At 41.9% G+C, this 24520-nt stretch overlaps 1 protein-coding gene across 3 annotated transcripts in view; it reads right to left on the bottom strand.

The window, feature by feature from the left end:
- The window catches only part of Rpgrip1 (RPGR interacting protein 1), a 116244-nt gene that overhangs the window by 61859 nt on the left and 29865 nt on the right, over nucleotides 1-24520 (bottom strand). For all 3 annotated transcript variants that reach the window (XM_045157710.1, XM_045157709.1, XM_045157711.1), the window contains 3 exons: nucleotides 6766-6929; nucleotides 5979-6122; nucleotides 4100-4250 (listed from right to left, as the gene is read on the bottom strand). In XM_045157710.1, the coding sequence (XP_045013645.1) occupies nucleotides 4100-4250; nucleotides 5979-6122; nucleotides 6766-6929 (459 nt within the window). The remainder of the gene's footprint in view (nucleotides 1-4099; nucleotides 4251-5978; nucleotides 6123-6765; nucleotides 6930-24520) is intronic.

The following is a 24520-nucleotide window of genomic DNA, read 5'->3' as shown; positions in this document are numbered from 1 at the left end:
TTAGACTACCAAATCTGCAAATGACTTAGCAAACACAAATGGTCAGAAACTTTTTAGCATGTAGTTTTTTTTGTTTTGTTTTGTTTGAGGTAGGGTCTCACTCTAGCTCAGGCTGACCTGGAATTCACTATGTAGTCTCAGGGTGGCCTTGAATTCATGGTGGTCCTCCTACCTCTGCCTCCCTAGTACTGGGGTTAAAAGTGTGTGCCACCACACCTGGCTTTTAGCACCTAATTTACTTCATGATCAGGAGTATTTCAGTCATTACAGTGTGTCTGTGGTGATGAGTTATAACAAGAAACTGGGAATGAACTATGGAAAAGAACTAGGAGGGCTGGAGAGATTGCTTAGTGGTTAAGGTGTTTGCCTGCAAAGCCAAAGGACCCAGGTTCAACTCCCCAGGACCCATGTAAGCCAGATGCAAAAGGTGGCACCTGCATCTGGAGTCCATTTGCAGTGGCTGGAGGCCCTGATGTGCCTATTTGCTTTCTCTCTGCCTCTTTCTCTCTGTCCCCTCCTCTTTCTGTCTCTCAAATAAAATAAATAAAGAATTTTTGGGGGATAGGGAGTTTCAAAGTAGGGTCTCGTTCTAGCCCAGGCTAAACTGGAATTCACTATGTAGTCTCAGGGTGGCCTCTGAGACAAAAAAAAAAAAAAAATTAAAATATTTAAAATAAATAAATATTTAAAAAAAGAACTGGGAATATTTCTTATGGATCTTACAGATAGCTTTTGTGATACTGTTGCTGTGAGATGCTAAATTCTTTACTTGTAACTTCCTCTAAAGATAATATTGGGCTGGAGAGATGGCTTCATGGTTAAGGCACTTGCCTACGAAGCCTAAGGACCAAGGTTCCACTCCCCAGGACCCATGTAGGTCAGAAGAACAAGGTGGCGCATGTATCTTGAGTTCATTTACAGTGGGTGGAGGCCCTGACATACCCATTCTCTCTGTCTCTTTCTCTCTTTCTCTCTCAAATAAATAAATAAAGTGAAAATATTTAAAGTTAATCTTATAACTGTGTCATCCACCTGCTGAAAGCAATGTGACTAGCTTTCATCTCCCATGCTGACCTTTGGCCTGAACAGCACAGATAACCAATATAGAGAAGCAATGTTTAGAGATGCTGACTGATCTTAAGATATGTTCTATATTCCTTTCCTCAGAGGCCTGGTTGGACTCTTGACTCAAAACAAACATATATGTATAAGCAGTACAAACCGGGCGTGGTGGCACATGCCTTTAATCCCAGCACTCGGGAAGCAGAGGTAGGAGGATCGCCATGAGTTTGAGGCCACCGTGAGACTACATAGTAAATTCCAGGTCAGCTGATCAAAATGTTGAATACAGTAAGTTAAGTAACTATAATGCCCCAGATCTGTTGAAAGCAATATGTGGGCTTGATATATCACTTTTGTGATCAGGGTGTATGTGTGTTCAGGATCAGCAAAGTCCAGCACATCATACCCTCAAATCCCTTTAACAAATGTTTAAGGATTATCCAAAGTCATAAGTTCCTTACACTTTGCTCATGCAATATACTACTTACTACATATTACTGTCATGTCACTGTTCAATGAAAGTGTCAATGAAGGGCTGGAGAGATGGGTCAGTGGTTAAGACACTTGTCTGTAACGCCTAGTAACCTTGGTTTGATTCCTCAGTACCCATATAAAGCCAGATGCACAAAGTGACACATGTGTCTGGTCTTTGTTTGCAGAGGCTAGAGGCCTTGGTGCATCCATTCTCTCTCTTTGTCTCTCTTGTATCTGTCTCTCTCTGCTTGCATATAAATAAATAAAATATTTTAAAAATAAATAAAATAACAATGTCAATGGAGCTTGACATGATGGTGCACATCTTTAATCTCAGCACTTGGGAGGCAGAGGTAGGAGGATCTCTGTGAATTCAGACCAGCCTGGAACTACACAGTGAGTTCCAGGTCAGCCTGAGATAGAGTGAGATGCAATCTTGAGGTGGGGGGGTGGGGTGGAAAAGTGCCTATATACAGAGGAAGCCACAGCCATAGTAACATCAGAGCACCAGTAACAGAAGATGCAACAGGTTTACTAATGGCTTAAACTAAACTTCTCTTCAGTTTCCTTTTTTCCCCAGACAGCCACTAGAGGAGCTAGCTCTCTCACCTCTCAACTCTGCTCCTAGAACCAGTTTACCCTTTTCTGAGTAGGAAGTTCTAGAGGTTCTTTCTTAAATCAGGGCTATGGCCCCAAATAAGCCATGTGTTGATAGCTAACATCCTATTTATTTATTTATTTATTTTGGTTTTTTTCAAAAAATAAATAGGACAGCAAGTGTGGTGGTTCTTACAGAAAGCTGAAGCAGGAGGATCTCAAGTTTGAGTGAGAATCTGTCTCAAAACACACACACAAACAAGCAGTGGACATGGTGGCTCACACCTGTAATCACAGAACTCTGGAGACTGCGGTAGGAGGATTACTACAAGTTCAAGGCCATCCTGGGCTACATAGAGAACTCCAGCCTGGAGTTCAGAATGAGAAAATAAAATCAAGAAACAAAAAATTTAAAAAAAGAAATAAATATAGAAATTGACTAATTGGTTAATGAATTTTTTACATGCATGTGTATGTTAGGTGTGCATGTTTATATGTGTATGGGTACACACATGTTGTATATGTATGCAGTTGGAGGCCAGAGGTCAATGTCAGGTGTTTTCTTCAATTGCTCTTTGCCTTAACTTTTTTTGTTGTTGCTTGTTTGTTTTGAGGTAGGGTTTCACTGTAGACCAAGCTGACCTAAAACTCACTCTGTAGTCCCAGGCTGACCTTGAACTTATGGTAACCCTCCTACCTGTGCCTCTGGAGTGTGCTTATCTATTGAGATGGTTTCTCACTGATTCAACCAGACTAGCTAGCCAAGTGAGCCCAGGGACCCTCCTGTCTCCACCTGGAATATAGGCATGTGCCACTATGCCCAGCTTTAATGTGAAGCTGGGGATCTGAACTCAGGTCCTCATGCTTATGTGGCAAACACATTTTTCCATTATATGACACAGTGCTATAGTTTTAGAATATAAAGAAATATAGGATTTTAAACTGGGCATGGTGGTGCACACCTTTAATCCTAGCACTCCAGTGGTAGGAGGATCGACATGAGTTTGAGGCCACCCTGAGACTACATAGTGAATTCCAGGTCCACATGAGCTAGAGCAAGACCCTACCTCAAAAAACACACATATAAAATAAATAAATAAGGGGAGACTGAGGAGATGGTTTAGCCATTAAAGCATTTGCCTGCAAAGCCTAATGTTGCAGTCAGGTTGCATTGCTGGTAGGAATCACCCAACCAAGAGCAGCTTGTGGCAAAGAGTGGTTTATTTTGGCTTACAGGCTCAAGAGGAAGCTCCATGGTGGCAGGAGAAAACAATGGCATGAGCATAGAGAGGGTGGACATCACCCCCTGGCCCACATAAGGTGGACAACAGCAACAGGAAAGGGCCAAACACTGGCAAGGGGACCCACAATACACTGCCTCATGGAGGTGTTAATTCCCAAATCTCCATCAGCTGGAAACCTAGCATTCAAAACACCTAAGTTTATGGGGGACACCTGAATCAAACCACCACACCTAAGGACTCTGGTTTGACTCCCTAGTACCCATGTAAACCAGATGCACAAGGGGACAAATGCATCTGCAGTTCTCTTGCAGTGGCTACAGGCCCTGGCTTGCCTATTCTCTCTGAATCTGCTTCTATTTCTCTCTTAAAATAAATAAATAAAACTAAAAGAAAAGCCAGGCGTGGTGGCACACGCCTTTAACCCCAGCACTCAGGAGGCAGGAGGCATCTGTCATGTGAAGGACGTCTAAAAGAGCAGCCTCCTAGACTAATGAACAGAAGGGAAAAGGCAATAAGTGTGTGAAGTCGCCCAAGATGAGAACAAAGTACTACCACTTGGCCAGGTGTGGTGGTGCACGCCTTCAATCCCAGCACTCAGGAGGCAAAGGTAGGAGGATAGAGAGGAGTGCAAGACTAGCCTGGGACTACATAGTGAATTCCAGGTCAACCTGGGCTAGAGAGAAACCCTGCCTCATAAAACAAAACAAAACAAAAAGACTTGCCAGATGTCAGAAGACCGTGGCTTCGTAAAATACCTTCCAGCTGCTTTATACGGTTGTTCTTGAGGTCCAGGAGTTGGTTCAACCTCTCCAGTTTTTCTTTGTGATCCCTATTTTCATTATCACCTTTTGTCACCATTGCCTCCAATTCCTCCTACAACAAAATAATGGTTGAATTTCTCTCTCTGCATGCCCCAGAGCCAAATGGCTCAGATAAAAAAGTGACCTCTGGGCTGGAGGGATGGCTTAGTGGTTAAGATCTTTGCCTGCAAAGCTAAAGGACCAAGGTTCGATTCCCCAGGACCCATGTAAGCCAGATGCACAAGGGGGAGCATGCATCTGGAGTTCATTTACAGTGGCTGGAGGCTCTGGTGCCCCCATCCTCTCTCTCCCTTTCCCTCTTTTTCTGTCAAATAAATAAATAAAATATTTTTAAAAAGTGACCTCCATCAACATGTTTTCATGGATGATGGAGGAGGCATAAAAAGAACATTAAAATAGAAGAGTAAAAGCCGGGTATAGTGGCACATGTCTTTAGTTTCAGCACTCGAGAGGCAGAGGTAGGAGGATCACCATGAGTTCAAGGCCACCCTGAGACTACATAGTGAATTGCAGGTCAGCCTGAGTTAGAACGAAACCCTACCTTGAAAAAAAAAAAAAAAAGTAGAAGAGTAGCCAGGCATGGTGGTGCACGCCTTTAATCCCAGCACTCAGGAGGCAGAGGCAGGAGGATCACTGGGAGTTTGAGGCCAGCCTAGAACTACAGAGTGAAATCCAGGTCAGTCTGTGGTATAGCAAGACCCTACCTTGGGGGAAAATAAAAGGAGGGACTAGTTGGAAAGAAGAGAGATTCAGGAGAATAAAAGAGGTGGTGGGAGAGGATTATGATCAGTATATATTGCATATTTGTATGTAGGTTGTCAATAAATTTAAATAAAAGTAAAAAAATCCTCCCATTTCTACCAGCTTCAATTTGCCAGCACACTTTGGTGATGGTTAGTCTCTGTTGTTAACGTCACATGATTTAGAATAACAATGCAAAGAAATCACTGGGCATGTCTATGAGAGAGTTTATAGGTCAAGTTAATTGAGGTGGGAAAACCCACCCTAAATGTAGGTGCCATCATTCCACCTGGATACTTGCTGGGGTCCTGGACTGAACAAAAAGGAAAAAGTGAGCTGAGCACCAGCATTCATTTTTCTCTGCTTCCTGACTGCAAATGCAATGTGTTTTTTGTTTTGTTTTGTTTTTTTGTTTTTCGAGGTAGGCTTTCACTCTAGCCCAGGCTGACCTAGAATTCACTATGTAGTCTCAGGGTGGCCTTGAACTCACGGTGATCCTCCTACCTCTGCCTCCTGAGTGCTGGGATTAAAGGCGTGCACCACCATGTCCGGCAAATGCAATGTGTTTTATGCTCCTCCCAAATTCCCTGTCCACCATGAAGGACATGTATTCCCTCAAACTGTAGGTTGAAATAAACCCTTCCTTCCTTAAAAACAGAAAGAAAAAACACAGTACCTGCTGGGTAAAGAAGACTGCCATTACAGCAGGGCAAGCTCAACCCTAGAAAGAGGTGTGGGCTCCCCATGGACCTCCAGGACTAGCTGTGCTTGTGGTGCCCTAAATATAGCTCCCTGAGACTTTTGGGAAAATAATTGAACCCAGAAGCTTCATACTTGTCATTTCATCTATTAGGCCCCTCCACTGGCTTCTTGTGCCAAGATGCCTGGGCATGTCTGAGTCCTTCAGGTCTTCCAAGGACAGCCCCTTATATATCACTAACTACCAGCCCTGGAAACTTGGGGCTTGCTTCCTTCTCAGCATGAGTGTGTGTATTCCCCACGTGCCCATGTTCCCTTCCTGTGGCATCTTTTCCCATACCTGATAGCACACGTTGATTTTGCGCTGCAGAAGAAGCATGTCTCTTGTCTTTTCTAGTTCCAGTGAGGTCTGTGCATGTGACACTTGCAACTCACTTAGTATCTGGGAGAGTTTCTTTGCTTCTTGAATGTTTGGCTCACTAGACTATAGAGGGAAAGCATTGGGGAAAGGGAGTATAAATATGACAGGTGCATTCTTTATAAAGCAGTTATTGCTAGTGGTAAAACAACAGCAGTAGTATTTCCTCCAGAATGTACCATTTCACAAGTGCTCTCTAGCCAAGACCCCAGTCGGAGGCAACAATGCAAAGAGGGTTTATAGCCACTAAATGGCAGTTTACTGTCAGTGATCATTTCAAGTTCTCACCTAAACAGCCTATTACCATGTCTTAGGAGCTGTAAAACAAGAAAAAAGGTGGGTGGGGCTCATGAAGTTCCCCAGCTTTCTGCCTCCAAAGTCAGGAGTGGTGGCGCACTCCTTTAGTGTCAGCACACAGGAGGCAGAGGTAGGAGGATCGCTAGGAATATGGGGCCAACCTGGAACTACAGAGTGAGTTCCAAGTCAGTCTGGGCTACAGTGAGTAGAGCACCTTGTTTACCTTTTTTTTCATTCTTTTTTTTTTTTTTTTTTAGTTTTTCGAGACAGGGTCTCTCGCTCTAGCCCAGGCTGACCTGGAATTCCCTATGCACTCTCAGGGTGGCCTTCAACTCAAGGCATTCATCCTACCTCTGCCTCCTGAGTGCTAGGATTAAAGGTGTGAGCCACCAGGCCCAGCTTCCTTGTTTACCTTTCTTTGATCTGTCTCTTGGAATAGAGCTGGCTCAGCAGCTGGTTCAGATAGTGTGTCAGGAGATGGAGTCACCACTACTGCTGTCATCTGGAGGATGTCTTCTTCCTGTTCATGTTGATGGGGAATGTTGGCAACTTCAAGCTTCACATCCTCTTTTTCAACTGGTGAGAAAATAATCCAGAGAGGTGAAGGTGTATCGATCAGATACAGTCACAGTTAGAACAATCATGAATTAACATTTCCCATTGTTTATTTCATTTCCCTGAGAGAACCAATTAGCTTTTTGTTTTGTTTTGCTTTGTTTTTCAAGGTAGGATCTTACTCTAGCCCAGGCTGACCTGGAATTCACTATGTATTCTCAGGATGGCCTCGAACTCACGGTGATCCCCCTACCTCTGCCTCCCAAGTGCTGGGATTAAAGGCGTGTGCCACCAAACTTGGCTTTTAAAAAAAGTATTTATTTATTTATTTAAATAAAAAGGCAGGGAGGAAGGGAGGGAAGGAGAAAGAAAGACAGAGAAAGAATAGGGGCCAAGGCCTTTTGCCACTGCAAATGAACTTCACACAAATATACCACTTTATGCATCCGGCTTTATGTGGGTACTGGGGAATTGTGCCCAGGATGTTAGCAGGCCAGCACCTATAATTGCTGAGCCATCTCTTCAGCTCCAATTCCCTCTTTTATGGTACAAAGGGCCTTTAACTTGTTGACCCAGTCAACAGAGGTGACACTTATATTTCCAAAAGCAAAATGAATGAACCAACTGGGGAACTGTAGAGTGCAAAAGATAACAACAGGGATGAAGAGATGGCTTAGCAATTAAGATGCTTGCCTCCGAAGCCTAAGGACCCAGGTTTGATTCCCCAGTAACCACATAAAGCCAGATGCATAAGGTGGCACATGCATATGGAGTTTGTTTGCAATGGCTACAGTACACCCATTTTCTCTCTCTACTAAATGAATAAATAAATTAATTAAATGTTTCATTTTATTTTTATGAGAAAGCAAGAGAGAGAGGGGGAATAGGTGTACCAGGGCCTCTAGCCACTGCAATCAAACTTCAGATGCTTGTGTCATCTTGTATGCATGTATTACCTTTGCATCTGGCTTATATGGGTTCTGGGGAGTCAAACCTGGGTCCTTAGACTTTACAGGTAAGCACCTTAACCACTAACCCATCTATGTAGCCCTAAATAAGACAGCTAAAACTAAAGCCGGGCGTGGTGGCGCATGCCTTTAATCCCAGCACTTGGGAGGCAGAGGTAGGAGAATTACCAGAGTTCTAGGCCACCCTGAAACTACATAGTTAATTCCAGGACAGCCTGGACCAGAGTGAGACCCTATCTCGAAAAACCAAAAAAAAAAAAAAGACAGCTAAAAATAGATCTACCATATAACTCAGCTATAGCACTCCTAGGCATATATCCTAAGGACTCATCTCAATACCTTAGAGATACTTGCTAAACTATGTTTATTGCTGCTGTATTCACAATAGGTAGGAAATGGAACCAGCCTAGATGTCCCTCAACAGATGAGTGGATAATGAAGATGTGGCACTTTTACACAATGGTATTCTATTCAGCAGGAAAGAAAAATGAAGGGCTGGAGAAATGGCTTAATGGTTAAGGCACGTGCCTGTGAAGCCTAAGGACCCAGGATCAATTCTCCAGGTCTCACATAAGCCAAATGCACATGGTGGCATATGCATCTGGAGTTTGTTTGCAGTGACTAGAGGCCCTGGCATGCCCATCCTCTCTCTCTCCCTCCCTCTCTCTCTCTCTCTGTGTCTGTGTCTAATAAATAAATAAATAAATTTTTAAAAAAGAAAAAAAAATTATGAAATTTGCAGGAAAGGGATGGATCTGGAAAGGATTATACTTAGTGAGGTAACCCAGGCCCAGAAAACCAAACATTACATGTTCTCTCTCATATGTGGATCCTAGCTATAAATGATTAGATTTATGTGTGAGTAGGAATAAAACTCAGTAGCAGAGGCCAGTAAACTAGAAAGGAGATATAAAGGGAATAGAAAGGTGGGGGGAGAATTAGTAAGATGCTATTGTATATATGTAAGTAGAAGAACAGATTAATGGGGGTGAAAAGGCCATGGTGAGGTCAGGGGAAGAGACTGAGGAGAGGAAACGTAGAGGGAAAGCTAATCAAAATCTAAGAGGATATAAATAAGTCATATGGAAACCTACTTTTTTTTTTTTTTTTTTTTTTTTTTTGAGGTAGGGTTTCACTCTGGCCCAGGCTGACCTGGAATTAACTTTGTAGCCCAGGTGTCCTTGAACTCATGACAATCCTACTTCCAAGTGCTGGGATTAAAGGTATGCACCACCACCCACCCCTGGCAAAAACAACTTCTATGGACAAAGGAACACTCAGAAGCCATAGATTGTTACTAGAAAATTTTCAGTGGCAGGGATGGAACACCTTCCAGTGAGTTGCTGGTTAGGAAAGTCACTCATATCCCCAAAACATTACAGGCCATTGCTGAGGCTTTTAGTTTCCCACCAGGAATAGATGATAAGACCTATTGCTAAAGACTACACATACTTGGGCTGCAAGGTCACTGAGAAATCCTGCTGGAGCTGAGCTGAAAACCTCCTCCATGTAGACCAGCTGACAGCTGGGAAAAGCTATGCTGCATGCAGTTCAATGGCAGAAAGAGAAATCACCAGTGGAGATACTCAACAGTGGACACTGCAAGCCTTAAATTTGGCCCAGGCCAAATGAGCCATTGGATGCAATAGTGGCATGTCTGTTATGGGGGGAACAAACTGGTCTCTAATTGGACTGGAGGCCTGCTCTATGGGAGGGAATACACAACTGATACTGAAAACCTACAACAAGGGGTGTAATGTTTGATGCTATGTGGCTAAATGTATATACTATGCTCACCAAACTGCCCAGTAAGAACTTCTCTTAATGTTCATACCCATATATTAATGCTACTCTCACTTTTGGTTTAGAGAACCTTCTCTTTTTCAGATGACAGTGACCTTGGGATGACGCAGAAGGCACCATGATGCTGAGAAGAAGTGACAGAGGAGTGCTCAGCACTGAAATATCTCAATGACACCTTCCATGGCTCAGGGTATATTACAGAAGAGGTGGTAGAAAGAATGTAAGAACCAAGGGAAGGGTAGGACTCTTTACATGTTCCTCCAGAAACAAAATGGCCTGGATATCCATGACCTCATAGTGTCAGACACTACCTACACAAGACCATCATAAGAGGAGGAGACTGATTGATAGGGGGAGGAGATATGATACCGAGTGAAGTTTTGGGGAGGAAAGGAATTACCATACGTTATTGTCTACAATTACAGAAACTGTCAATGAAAATAATTAATTAATTAAAAAAGGAAACAACAATAAAAACAGTTACTTGGCTGGCTGAAATAGTCGAATATTACTTTATTTATTTATTTATTTATTTTAGCAGTGCTGAGAATGGAAGCCAGGAACTTATGGGTGCAAGGCAAACACTATACCAACTAAGCTACATCACCTATCAAATATTACTTTTATTATTATTATTATTATTATTATTATTATTATTATTATTATTATTGAGGCAGGGTCTCATTCTAGCTCAGGCTGACCTGGAGCTCACTACATAGTCTCAGGTTGCCCTCCAACTCACTGTGATCTTCCTACATCTGCCTCCTGAGTGCTGGGATTAGAGGCATGCACCACCATACCAGGCTAAATATTACCTTATTTATTTATTTATTTGAAAGCAGAGAGAGAGATAGAGAGAAGAGAGACAGCCAGAGAGAATGGGCATGCCGGGGCCTCTGCTACTGCAAACAAACTTCAGATGCCTGTGCCACTTTGTGCATCTGGCTTTACATTGGTCCTGTGGAATGGAGCCTGGGTTGGCTGTTTAGGTTCTTTTTATTTTCATTTTTTTGAGGCAGAGTTTCACTCTAGCCCAGGCTGACCTGGAATTCACTATGTGGTCTCAGGGTGGCCTCAGACTCACAGTGATCCTCCTGCCTCTGCTTCCCTAGTGTTGTGACTAAAGGTGTGCACCACCACACTCAGCTTTTGTTAGGCTTTTCAGCTAAGAACCTTAACTACTGAGCAATCTCTGCAGCCCATTACTTTTAACTAATATTTTTGTTCCAGTTATGATGGCAGCGTAGGAACCACGCCAAAGCAGCCTAGGAGAGAAAAAGCCAAAAATAAACCCATCAAAAATATACTCTTCTACTAAAAAGTAAGGAGTATAAGAAATCATCAGCTGCAGCAGAGAAGTAGGAGAGATCGGGCCCCAGCAGCAGTGGAACCAGCTCCACGTGGCCACAGCCACAAGGCTCGGCCTGAGCCGCAGGAAAAGCCAGATGAGGGGATTCTCTACTCACGCTGGGGCTCCATGCAAACTCAAAAAACATGAAGGGAGGATGGCAGGGACCAAGGAATGAGTACCTTATGAGGAAGAGATTGTGAGGACCAGTGGGAGAACTTCAGCCATCCATAGCCTTCCCTCCCACACTGCCAGCAAGCACCAGAGACCTGGGGAAGGGAGCTCACCTGCACAGCACCCGGCACAGGTGATCAGAGCAGCAATCCAGCCAGCCTTCCTGACCCGACAGTGCAGCAAAGAGGGACCCAAGAAGGAGCGCAGCATAATTAAGACCAAAACTACCAAAAAAGGTAACTAGGATTACACCAGGTCAGCACCCACGAATAAGCCTTGTATATAGGCTAGAATTGGAAGTGCTAATTACACTTTCCATATCAAGATAAATTATATGTTAAATCTGATGGATGGTTAGATTTGCCATTCTTAAATAAGCTATATTTTGGGCTTGTTACTTCTTGATTTATAGTGCCTTTTTTTCCCTCTTCTGTCATTTGTTAGGGAAAGGTCTCACTTGGTCACAAGCTGACTTGGAACCCTCAGCACACAAGAAATCTTAGCTTCCTCGGTGACAGTACTAAGGGTGTGGAGCAACACATATCGTAAGGGACTGTGACTTTGTTAGAGGATCTGGTTGTCATAATACCTACTCTTGCATAAATACTCTGCTGTTTTTCATTGCATGTGTACATTGTTTAGTTAAATTTTAGAATCTGCCTGCAGCTTGCTCCACTCAGCCTACTTGAATATTCTCATAACAGGCAAACCCAAAATCTAGGTCACTTTTGTAGTTACTCTGAGACTCCTAAGAGCCACACCTAGCACCTTAAGCTCTTACCCTAAACATATATAACATCAGATTAATTGATACATCTAATAATACTGCAGATAATTAGAAAATTCAAGCATTAAATTAATCCAAGATGCAAAAGTATGTACATTATAACACAAGAAACACAAAAGATCAAGACAACATAAATCCACCAAAAGTATTAATGCATCAGAAATGACCTCCAGTGAGATTGATTTAGAGGAAATGCCTGAGAAAGTTAAAAAGAATGTTTATAAATATGTTCAAACAAATCAAAGAAATGAAGGAAGACACAGGAAGCAAATTTAATGAAATAAGGAGGTCAATACAAGACATAAATAAGGAAATAGAAATAATAAAGAAAAATTACCTCATTTAAATTGAGGTGATTAGGCACTTAGTACTGGAATCATGGAACCATACTTATGTAATATTATAATCTTCCTGGTTTTCAGACTAAAAGTCTTTTTGTGCTTTTGATATAAATATATACTCTATAATAAAATGTTTGACTAATTTAAAAAAAAAGAAAAGAGGGCTGGAGAGATGGCTTAGCGGTTAAGCGCTTGCCTGTGAAGCCTAAGGACTCTGGTTCGAGGCTCGGTTCCCCAGGTCCCACGTTAGCCAGATGCACAAGGGGGCGCACGCGTCTGGAGTTCGTCTGCAGAGGCTGGCCCTGGTGCGCCCATTCTCTCTCTCTCCCTCTATCTGTCTTTCTCTCTGTGTCTGTCGCTCTCAAATAAATAAATAAAAAAAGAAAAGAAAAGAAAAGAAAAGAAAAATTAGTCAGAATTACTAGCAATGAAGCACATAGTCAATGAAATAAAAAACTCTGCAGAAAAATCTCACCAGTAGAATGGATGAAGGAGAGGACAGAATATCTAAACTAGAAGACCAGGTGGCAGATCTAATACAGTCCAACAAAGAGAAAGAAAAAATAATAGGAAAGTATTAAGGGGAATTTCACGATATTTGGGACACTATGAAAAGATCAAGCATAACAATTCAGGGTATAGTAGAAGGACAAGAATTACACTCCAAAGGCATAGTAGGCATTTTCAACAAAATTACCAAAGAAAACTTCCCCCCAATTGGGAAAGAGATGCCAATGCAGATATAGGAAGCTTTTAGAACACCAAACAGACAAAACCTGGAAAGAATTTCTCCTTGCTATATTATAATTAAACTACCAAACACACAAACCAAAGAAAATATATTGAAAGCAGTTAGAGAGAAAAATCAAGCTACATATAAAGGCAAGCCCATCAGGATCACAGAAGATTATTCAACACAAACTTTAAAAGCCAGAAGGGCTTGGAGTGATGTATTCCAAGTTCTGAAAGATAACAACTATCAACCAAGGTTATTTTATCCTGCAAAGCTATCCATTCAAATATATGGAGAAATAAGGACATTACACAATAAAAGCAAGCTAAAGGAATATTTGAAGACAAAACCAGCTCTACAGAAAATACTTGAAAGAATCCTCCATGCTGAAGAGAAAGACAAGCACACATAATGAACCTGGAAAAAAACAAATCATACTCAAATACTACTTATTACAAGAAGCGCCTGGTGTGGTGGCACACGCCTTTAATCCCAGCACTCGGGAGGTGGAGGTAGGAGGATCGCCATAAGTTCAAGGCTACCCTGAGACTACATACTGGATTCCAGGTCAGCCTGGGCAAGAGTGAGACACTACCTAAAAAAAAAAAAAAAAAAAAAAGAAGAAGAAAGAAGAAAGGTAAAATCCGGAGAACTACAAAACAAGAAAAATGGCAAAAATAAACACATACCTCACATGCCTCAATGCCCTAATCAAAGACATAGGTTCGCAGACTGGATTAAGAAGCAGGATCCTTCAATTTGTTGCCTCTAAGAAACTCACCTTTCTACAAAGGATGGACACTATCTTAGGGTGAAAGGTTGGAAAATGGTGTTTCAAACAAATAGGCCTAGAAAACAAGCAGGGGTTGCTATCCTAATATCTGACAAGGTAGACTTTAGTCCAACATTAGTCAAGAAAGATAAGGAAGGTCACTTTATATTGATTAAAGGCACACTCCAACAGGAGACATTGCAATCCTAAACATATATGCACCTGACATGTGGGCTTCCAATTTCATCAAACAAACACAATTAGAACTAAGGTCACAGATAACACCAAACACAGTGGTAGTGGGTGACTTTAACACCCCACTCTCATCAATTGACAGGTCATCTGGGCAAAAAATAAACAGAAATACATCTGGATTAAATGAGATCATAGAACAAATGAACCTAACAGATATATACAGGACATTTCATCCAAATGCTTCAGAATACACATTCTTTTCAGCAGCACATAGGACATTCTCTAAAATAGATCATATATTAGGACACAAAACAAATCACAACAGATACCAGAGAAATTTCAACCATCATAGGGACATACTATAAGAACATATACTCCATTAAGTTTGAAAATCTGAAAGAAATGGATATTTCCTTGATTTATATGACCTACCTAAATTATAGCAAGATGACATAAATCACTTAAATAGACCTATAATAAGTATGCAGATACAAGCAGTTATCAAAAATCTCCCAACTAAGTCGGGCGCATGCCTCTCATCCCAGCACTCAGGAGGCAGAGGTAGGAGGATCGCTGTGAGTTTGAGGCCACCCTGAGACTCCATAGCAAATTCCAGGTCAGCTTGGGCTAGAGTAAGACCCTACCTTGAAAAACAAACAAACAAACAAAAACTCTCCCAGTTAAAAAAAGTTCAGGCCCAGGTGGATTTTACCAGACCTACATGGAAGAACTAACACCAATGCTTCTTAAACTTTTCCATAAAACAAAAAAAGAAGGAATCTAAGCCGGGCGTGGTAGCACACGCCTTTAATCCCAGCACTCGGGAGGCAGAGGTAGGAGGATTGCCATGAGTTCAAGGCCACCCTGAGATGACAGAGTTAATTCCAGGTCAGCCTGGACCAGAGTGAGACCCTACCTTGAAAAACCAAAAAAAAAGAAGGAATCTTACCAAACTCCTTCTATAAAGCCAGCATCACCCCGATACCAAAGGAATCTTACCAAACTCCTTCTATAAAGCCAGCATCACCCCGATACCAAAATCAGGCAAAGATAGAACCAAAGAAGAAAATTATAGACCAATCTCCCTCATGAACATAGATGCAAGATTTCTCAACAAAATATTGGTAAACAGAATACAAGAACATATCAGAAAGATCATTCATCCTGACCAAGAAGGATTTATCCCAGAGATACAGGGATGGTTCAACATACGCAAATCAATAAATATAATACACTATATAAATGGACTGAAGGACAAAAATCACATGATCATCGCATTAGATGCAGAGAAAGCATTTCACAAAATCCCACATCCCTTCATGATAAAAGTCCTACAGAGACTGGGAATAGAAGGAACATACCTCAAAATAATAAAGGCTATTTATGACAAGCCTACATAATACTAAATGGAGAAAAACTTGAAGCTTTTATACTAAAATCAGGAACAAGACAAGGGTGTCCCTTGTTCCCACTTTTATTTAAAAGTACTGGAAGTCTTAGCCATAGCAATAAGGCAAGAGACGCACATAAAAGGGATACAAATTGGAAAGGAAGAGATCAAGTTATCATTATTTGCAGATGACATGACTATACATAAAGGACCCTAAAGACTCTACCTATTAGAGCTGATAAACACCTATAGCCATGTAGCAGGATACAAAATAAACACCAGAAATCAGTAGCCTTCCTATATGCTAACAACAAACACACAAAGGATGAAACCAGAGAATCACTCTCATTCATAATTGCATCAAAAAATATTAATAATGTACCTTGAAATAAATCTAACCAAGGAAGTTGGAGCAGCTTGTGGGCGGGGGGGAAGAGGTTTATTTTGGCTTACAGGATCAAGGGGATGCTCCATGATGGCAGGGAAAACAATGGCATGAGCAGAGGGTGGACATCACACCCTGGCCCACATAAGGTGGACACCAGGAACAGGAGAGTGTGCCAAACACTGGCATGGGGAAACTGGCTATCATACCCATAAGCCCGCTCCCAACAACTGCCTCCAGGAGGCTTTAATTTCCATTTGCCATAGCATCCAGAACACCTAAGCTTATGGGGGACACCTGAATCAAACCACCACATCCCACCCCTGGCCTCCATAAACTGATATCCATACATGATGTAAAATACAATGCATTCAGTCCAACTTTAAAAGTCCCCATAGTTTTTATCAATTCCAATGATGTTCAAACATCCCCATAATCCAAGGTCTTCTAAATGAGCCATAATACCAAAAAATATCCCCCCAAAACCCATAATGGCACAGAATAAACATTCACATTGCAAAAGATGACATTGGGCAAAGCAAAGAAATACTCAAGCAATACATGATTTAAACAGGGCAAATACCAAACTCTGTAGCTCCAAGTCCAACAACTCTAGCCAGTGACAAGTCTCCAAGTCTGATAACTCTAACCAGCAACAAGTCTCTGGAGTTCCAATTCCACCCCTCCAGCTAGGCTACTCACAGTCCTGGAAAACTTCATCAGGGCCAACATCTTTCCTTAGCAGCCACCTCATGGTCCTGGCATCTCCACTGGGTCTTCTGTTCATCCTCATGGCCCCATGGGATCTCCATGCAGGCATCTAGCAAACCTGCTTCTCACTGCCCATGGACGTTTCCAAAACACAAGACCATGTTACAAATTCAATGAACTCTCTTTCCTACATTTCTTATACTCCAGGAATACCAGGTAGGGTGCCAATTTGTTAATCCAGGGGGGAATAAAGCAGACTTTGCAGAACAGGACACTTCTTGTGCTCTCAGCCCCCTTCAAAAGCGTCTACATTCTTCCTGTTGCCCCAGTGCAGGTCAGCTGGCCCAATCTGAAAGGTTGTAATCTTTCAATTTCAGCTGTATGGGTAGCAGTTCACCCAAAGATTTCATTTTTTCTGTGCCATATCCCTCTGTTCACACCAGTTCATTTCAGTGCAAAGCAACCCTGCACAACTTCCCAGGACATGGGCATAACAGCAAGCTTCTCACACAAACTTCTAGCCCAGTCCAAGCAAAGCTCTTTCTCACCATCACAAGCCAAATCTCACAGTCCATAATTCTTACTGCATTCAGGCCTTTAAACTCTGGCCAGAATAGTCCATCAAGCTGTACTTACAAGCACTGCAAGGCATCTTTTTCAGGCCAAGGTTTCAAATCCTCCCACATTCCTCTTGAAAATCAGCTCCAACAGGCCAAAGCCACACAGTCAAGTGTCTAGCAGCAATCCCACTCCTTGGTATGACTTTACTGTTGCAGTCAGGTTTACATTACTGGTAGAAATCACCCAACCAAGAGCAGCTTGTAGGGGGAAAAAGGTTTATTTTGGCTTATAGGCTCAATGGGATGCTCCATGATGGCAGGGAAAATGATGGCATGAGCAGAGGGTGGACATCACCCCCTGGCCCACATAAGGTGTACAACAGGAACAGGACAGTATGCCAAATAATGGCATGGGAAAACTGGTTATAATACTCATAAGCCCGCCCCCAACAATACACCGCCACCAGGAGGCTTTAATTTCCAGTTGCCATCAGCTGGGGAACCTAGCATCTAGAACACCTAAGTTTATGGGGGTACCTAAATCAAACCACCACAGAAGTGAAGGATCTCTACAATGAAAACTTTAAAACACTCAAGCGAGAAATTGCAGAAGGCACTAGGAAATGGAAAGCCATCCCTTGTTCTTGGATTGGAACATGATAATATTATGAAAATGGAAATCTTACCAAAAGCAATCTACATGTTTAATGCAATCCCCATCAAAATTCCAAGGGCATTCTTCACAGAAATCGGAAAAACAATCCAAAAGTTCATTTGGAAGCACAAAAAAATCTCGATTATCTAAAACAAGTTTGAGCAACAAAAATAAGGCTGGTGGTATCACCATACCTGATTTTAACCTATATTACAGAGCCATAGTAGCGAAAACAGCATGGTACTGGTACAAAAGCAGACATGTAGGTCAGTGGAACAGTATAGAGGACCCAGTTGTAAGTCCAGGTAGCTCTAGCCATCTGATATTCAACAAAAATGCCAAATATACTCATTGGAGAAAAGACAGCCTCTTTGGCAAAACTGGATATGTATCTATAGAAAGATGAAAATGGATCCTTATCTCTCTCCATGCACAAGAATTAAGTCCAAATGGATAACAGACCTTAATATTAGACTTGCAACTCTGAAACTGCTAGAGGAAAATGTAGGGGAAACCCTTCAATATATTGGTATAGGCAAGGACTTTCTGAATATAACCCCAATTACTCAGGCAATAAAAACACAGATTAATTGCTAGGACCCCATGAAATTACAAGCCTTTTATACGGCAAAACACACTATGAATAGAGCAAAGAGGCAGACAGAATGAGAGAAAATCTTTGCCAGCTATACATCAGATAGAGGATTAATGTCTAGGATATACAAAGAATTCAAAAAATTAAATAATAAGAAATCAAACAACCTAATTAAAAAAATAGGCTATGGAACTAAATAGAGAGTTCTCAAAAGAAGAAATACAGACGGCATATAAACATCTAAAAAAAGTTCAACATCCCTAGTCATTCAGCAAATGCAGATTAAAACTACATTGAGATTCCATGGCACTCCTGTCAGATTGGCTACCATCATGAAAATCAATGACCATAAATGCTGGTGAGGATGTGGTAAAAGAGGAACCCTTCTACACTGTTGGTGGGAATGCAGTCTGGTCCAGCCATTGTGGAAATCAGTGTGGAAGTTCCTAAGACAGCTAAAAATAGATCTATATGACCCAGCTATAGTACTCCTAGGCATATATCCTAAGGACTCATCTCAATACCTTAGAGATACTTGCTCAACCATGTTTATTGCTACTTAATTTATAATAGCTGGGAAATGGAACCAGCCTAGATGTCCCTCAATTGATGCGTAGATAATGAAGATGTAACACATTTACACAATGCAGGTTCTACTCAGCGTAAAGAAAAATGAAGTTATGAAATGTGTAGGAAAATGGATGGATCTGGAAAGGATTATACTAAGTGGGGTAACCCAGGCCCAGAAAGCCAAATGTCAAGTGTTCTCTCTCATATGTGGATCCTAGCTACAAATGATTGGATTTATGTGTGAGTAGGAATAAAACTCAGTAGCAGAGGCCAGTAAGCTAGAAAGGAGATATAAAGGGAATAGAAAGGGGGGGACTTAATAGGATGGTATTGCATATATGTAAGTAGAAGAATAGATTAATGGGGATGAAAAGGCCTAAGGGAGGTCAGGGGAAGAGGTTGAGTAAAGGAAAGGTGGAGGGAGGGCTAATTAAAATCTAAGAGGATATAAGTAAGTCATATGGAAACCTACTTTTTTTGGACAATGGAACACTCAGGAGTCATAGATTGGTACAAGAAAATTTTCAGTGCGTTGTTGGCCAGGAAGTTCCCTGATACCTCCAAAACATTACAGGCCATTACCAAGGTCCTTGGTTTCCCACCAGGAATAGATGGTAAGACCCTATTGCTGAAGACTCCACATACTTGGGCTGCAAGGCCACTGAGAAACCCTGCTGGAACTGAGCTGAAAACTTCCTCCATGTAGACCAGCTGACAGAAAGCTGGAAAAAGCCACGCTGCATGCAGTTCAATGGGAGAGAGAGAAATCACCAGTGAAGATACTCAACACTGGACACTGCAAGCCTTATATTTGGCCATCTAGGCCAAATGAGCCAATGGGTGCAATAGTGGCATGTCTTGTGGGGAAACTAATTGCCCTCTGATTTGACTAGAGGCCTGCTCCATGGGAGGAAATACATCCTTGATATTGAAAACTTACAAAAGGGGTAGTCATGAGCCCTAGGATATAATGTCTGTGTCTGTCTGGCTAATTGTATATACTATGCTTATCAAACTGCCCAGTCAGCACTTCCCTTAATGTTCATACCTATATATTAATACTACTCTAACTTTTGGTTAGAGAACCTTCTCTTTTCAGATGGCAATGATCTTGGGATGACGCAGAAGGCACCATGGTATTGAGAAGAAGTGACAGAGGAGTGCTCAGCACTGAAATATCTCCATCATACCTTCCAAGGCTCAGTGTCCATTGCAGAAGAGGTGGCAGAAAGAATGTGAGAGCCAAAGGAAGGATAGGACTCCTTACAACGTGCTCCTCCAGACACAAAATGGCCTGGATATCCATGACCTCCCAGTGCCTGACACTACCTACACAAGACCGTCATAAGAGGAGGAAAATATGATGACATCCAAATAAAAGAGAGACTGATTCAGAGGGGAAAGGGATATGAAGGAGAATGGAGTTTTAAAGGGGAAAGTGGGAGGAGGGAGGGAATTATCATGGGATATTGTTTACAATCATGGAAGTTGTCAATAAAAAAATGGAATATTTTTATTTATTTATTTAAGAGTGGGGGGGGGAATGCAGGTAGAATGGTTCACCAGCCCTATTCTTCCTTTTAAAAATTATTTAATACAGATAGAGACAGAGAGAGAGAATGACAGAATGGGCATGCCAGGGCCTCTAGCCACCACAAACGAACTCCAGATACATGTGCTACCACATATATCTGGCTCCCATAAGTTCTGAGAAATCCAACTTAGGTCCCTTTGGGCTTTGTAGGCAAGTGCTTTAAGCCATCTCTACAGCCCAAATATTAGTTTTTGTTTATTTGGTTGTTTGGTTGGTATTTCAAGGTAGGGTCTTATTGTAGCCCAGGCTAAGCTGGAATTCACTATGTAGTCTCAGGGTGGCCTCAAACTCCCAGTGATCTTCGTACCTCTGCCTCCCCAGTGCTGGGGTTAAAGTGTGTGCCACTACGCTAGCCAAATATGACTTTTTTGACAGCACTGTCCAAGTCAGTCTCTCACAACTACACTCCATACTGACTTCTAGGTGATTAGTAATCTGTGGCCCCTATATTGTGTGTGTACGTATGTGTGTGAGAGAGAGACAGAGAGAGAGAGAGAGAGAGAGAAAGAAGACCATCCATGCTCAGAATGAAATCAGATTGACCCTAATGTTTTTACCAGACTTCACTTATATTTCTGTTTTTTGTTTGTTTGTTTGTTTTTGTTTTTGTTTTTCAAGGTAGGGTCTCTAGCCCAAGTTGACCTGGGATTCACTATGGAGTCTCAGGGTGGCCTCGAACTCACAGCGATCCTCCTACCTCTGCCTCCCAGGTGCTGGGATTAAAGGCGTGCGCCACCACGCCCATCTTCACTTATATTTCATACATACACAGTGCATGCTCCTAAGATTTACTTTTTAAAAATATTCTATTTATTTGAGAGGGACAGAGACAGGGTGAGAAAGTACATGCAGATAGAGAGAAAGAGAATGGGCACACCAGGGCTTCTACCACTGCAAATGAACTCCAGATGCATGACCACATTGTACATCTGGCTTATGTGGGTACTGGGGAATTGAACCGGGGTCCTTAGGCTTCACAGGCAAGTGCCTTAACTGCTAAGCCATCTCTCCAGCCCCTAAGCTTTACTTTTATGGTCCTTGCCTCTATAATTCTTTGCTGTTATAATTTTTGTTGTGTTCCCTTGCCATTGTATACGGGAAGTATCTAACTCATTTATTAATCTTATAGCAGCTCTTTTAAACATTTGCTTTGAGTCTTAAAAGAACTTTGGAGTTTGTTTTGTGTGTGTGTGCGTGCACCCATGCACCCGTGTGCCAGGGTTTCTTGCCTCTATAAACGAACACCAGACACTTGCACCACTTTTTTTTTTTTTTTTTTTTTTTAAGGTAGGGTCTCCCTCTAGCCCAGACTGACCTGGATTTCATTATGTAGTCTCAAGTTGGCCTCGAATTCATGGCGATCCTCCTAAGGCTACCTCCTGAGTGCTGGAATTAAAGGCATGCACTAGGGCTGGACAGGTGGCTTAGTGGTTAAGGTGTTTGCCTGCAAAGCCAAAGGATCCCGGATCGATTTTCCAGGACCCACATAAGCCAGATGCACAAGGGGGCGCATGCGTCTAGAGGCCCTGGCATACCCATTCTCTCTCTCCCCTCTTTCTCTCTCTCAAATAATAAATAAAATATATATTTAAAAAAATGAATTAATAAAGGCATGCACTACCATGCTCATCTTTGCACCACTTTTTTGTCTAGCTTTTGTGGGTGGCTTAGAAATTGAATCCAGGCCGGGTGTGTTGTTGCACACTGTTAATTCCAGCACTCAGGAGGCAGAGGTAGGAGGATCACCATGAGTTCAAGGCCACCTTGAGACTCCATAGTGAACTCCAGGTCAGCCTGAGCTAGAGTGAGACCCTACCTCAGAAAACCAAAAAAAAAAAAAAAAAAGAAAAGAAATTGAATCCAGGTAGGCAGGATTTGCAAGTAAGTACCTTTAACCAATGAGCAATCTTCCGAGACTCTTTCCATTTCTTTCTTTTTTAAAAAAAAAATTGTTTATTTGAGAAAGAGGCAGAGAGAGAGAGAGAGAGAATGGGCCTCTAGCCACTGCAAATGAACTCCAGATATACATACCACTTTGTGCATCTGGCTTACGTGGGTACTAGAGAATCGAACCTAGGTCCTTAGGCTTCACAAGTAAGTGCTTTAATTGCTAAGCCATCTCTCCAGAACATCTTTCTTCTTTTTTCAAATTTGGGTTTCACTCGAGCCCTGGATGACCTGGAATTCATTCTGTAGTCTCAGGGTGGCCTCAAACTCATGGTTATCCTCCTACCTCTGGTTCTCAAGTGCTGTGATTAAAGGCATGTGCCACCATACCTGGCCTTGTTTGGTTTTATGAAAGAGTCTCACTATAGATCCTAAACTGTCCTCAAACTCTCAATCCCCCTGCCTCAGCTTAGAAGGCTATGCTTATAGGAGTTCTGTTATTATTGATGTCAGGTTTCTTTTCCTTTACTTCCCTATTTGAATATACTGGAATCTAATGAAATATAAATTTGATATGATTAAATACCAAGGCCCTAATATAAAAAATGATCTTTCTTTCTGACAATATTTAAAAATCTTCTACAGGCTGGAGAGATGGCTTAGTGGTTAAGGCGCTTGCCTGCAAAGCCCAAGAACTTCAGTTTAATTCCCCAGTACCCACGTAAGCCAGATGCACAAGGTAGTGCATGCATCTGGAGTTTGTTTGCAGTGGCTGGAAGCCCTGGCATGCCCATTTTCTCTCTCTCTTACTCTGCCTCTTTCCCTCTCTCAAATAAATAAATAAAATTAAAAAAATAAAGATCTTCTAGATGGGCTGGAGAGATGCACAAAGTGGCACATGCATCAGGAGTTCACAGCAGGAAGAGACTCTAACACACCCATTCTTTCTCTACACACACACACACACACACACACACACACGCACACGCACGCACATCTTTCTCTCTCTCTGCTTACAATGACAATAAATTTAAAAAGTAAATAATTAAAGCAAAGAATTCAAGGCAGACTGAGTCACAAAGCAACACCCTGTCTCAAAAATATCAAAGGGGTGGAAGCTGGTATAGAACCCAATGGTAGATCACTTCCCTGACATTTTAAAACATATTTTAATATATTTTTATCTATTTATCTATTTGAGAAAGAAAGAGGCAGATACATGGGTACTGGGGAATCAAACCTGGGTCCTTTGGTTTGTAGACAAGCACCTTAATGGCTGAGCCATCTCTCCTCGCAGTAATTTCCTTCTTAATTTTAGATATCAAATTTTTTTTAAAAAAATGGTTAAAAGAAATGACTGATATTTTTAAAATTTCCTCCCTTCCTTCCTTCCTTTTTTTATTTTTCCTGAGGTAGCTTCTCAATTTAGCTCAGGCTGACCTGGAATTCACTATTTAGTCTCAGGGTGGCCTCAAACTCACGGCAATCTTCCTATCTCTGCCTCTCGGGTGCTGGGATTAAAGGTGTGTGCCGCCACACCTGGCTTTTATTTATTTATTTGCAAGCAGAGAGAGACAGACAGAGAGAAGGTGCACAGTAGGGTCTCCTGCCCCTGCAAATGAACTCCAGATGCATGCATCACTCTGTGCATCTGGCTCTACATGGGTACTGGGGAATCAAACCCAGGTTGTCAGGCTTTGCAAGTAAGTACCTAAACCACTGAGCAATAAATCCTGCCCATATATTTATTTTTGATACTTGTAATCAATGAGGTGAAGTTTTAGGACAATAAATTAAAATTTAACTTTCTAAGACTGGAGCACTAGGGAGGCTTAGGTTGGAGGATCACCATAAGTTCAAGTCAGCCTGGGCTACAGCATGAATTCCAGGTTAGCCTGAGATACACTGAAACCTGCCTAGGGGGAAAAAATGGGGGTGGAGGACTGGGGAGACGGCTCTGTGACTAATGGTACTTTCTTGCCAGTTTTGCTTGCAAAGCCTGCCAGCCTGGTTCAGTTCCCCAGTCATCCACGTAAAGGGTGTTCATTTGAAGCAGCAAGAGACCCTGACACACATATGTGCAAATAAACAAAACTTAACATCCTTCCAAATGGAAAAATAGTACATGGAAAAAGCCTATGTGT

Source organism: Jaculus jaculus, chromosome 8, assembly GCF_020740685.1.
Source record: "Jaculus jaculus isolate mJacJac1 chromosome 8, mJacJac1.mat.Y.cur, whole genome shotgun sequence".
In the NCBI taxonomy this organism is placed as follows: domain Eukaryota; kingdom Metazoa; phylum Chordata; class Mammalia; order Rodentia; family Dipodidae; genus Jaculus; species Jaculus jaculus.
Note: the sequence above shows the minus strand (reverse complement) of the source record. Positions and strands in the feature narration are given on the sequence as shown.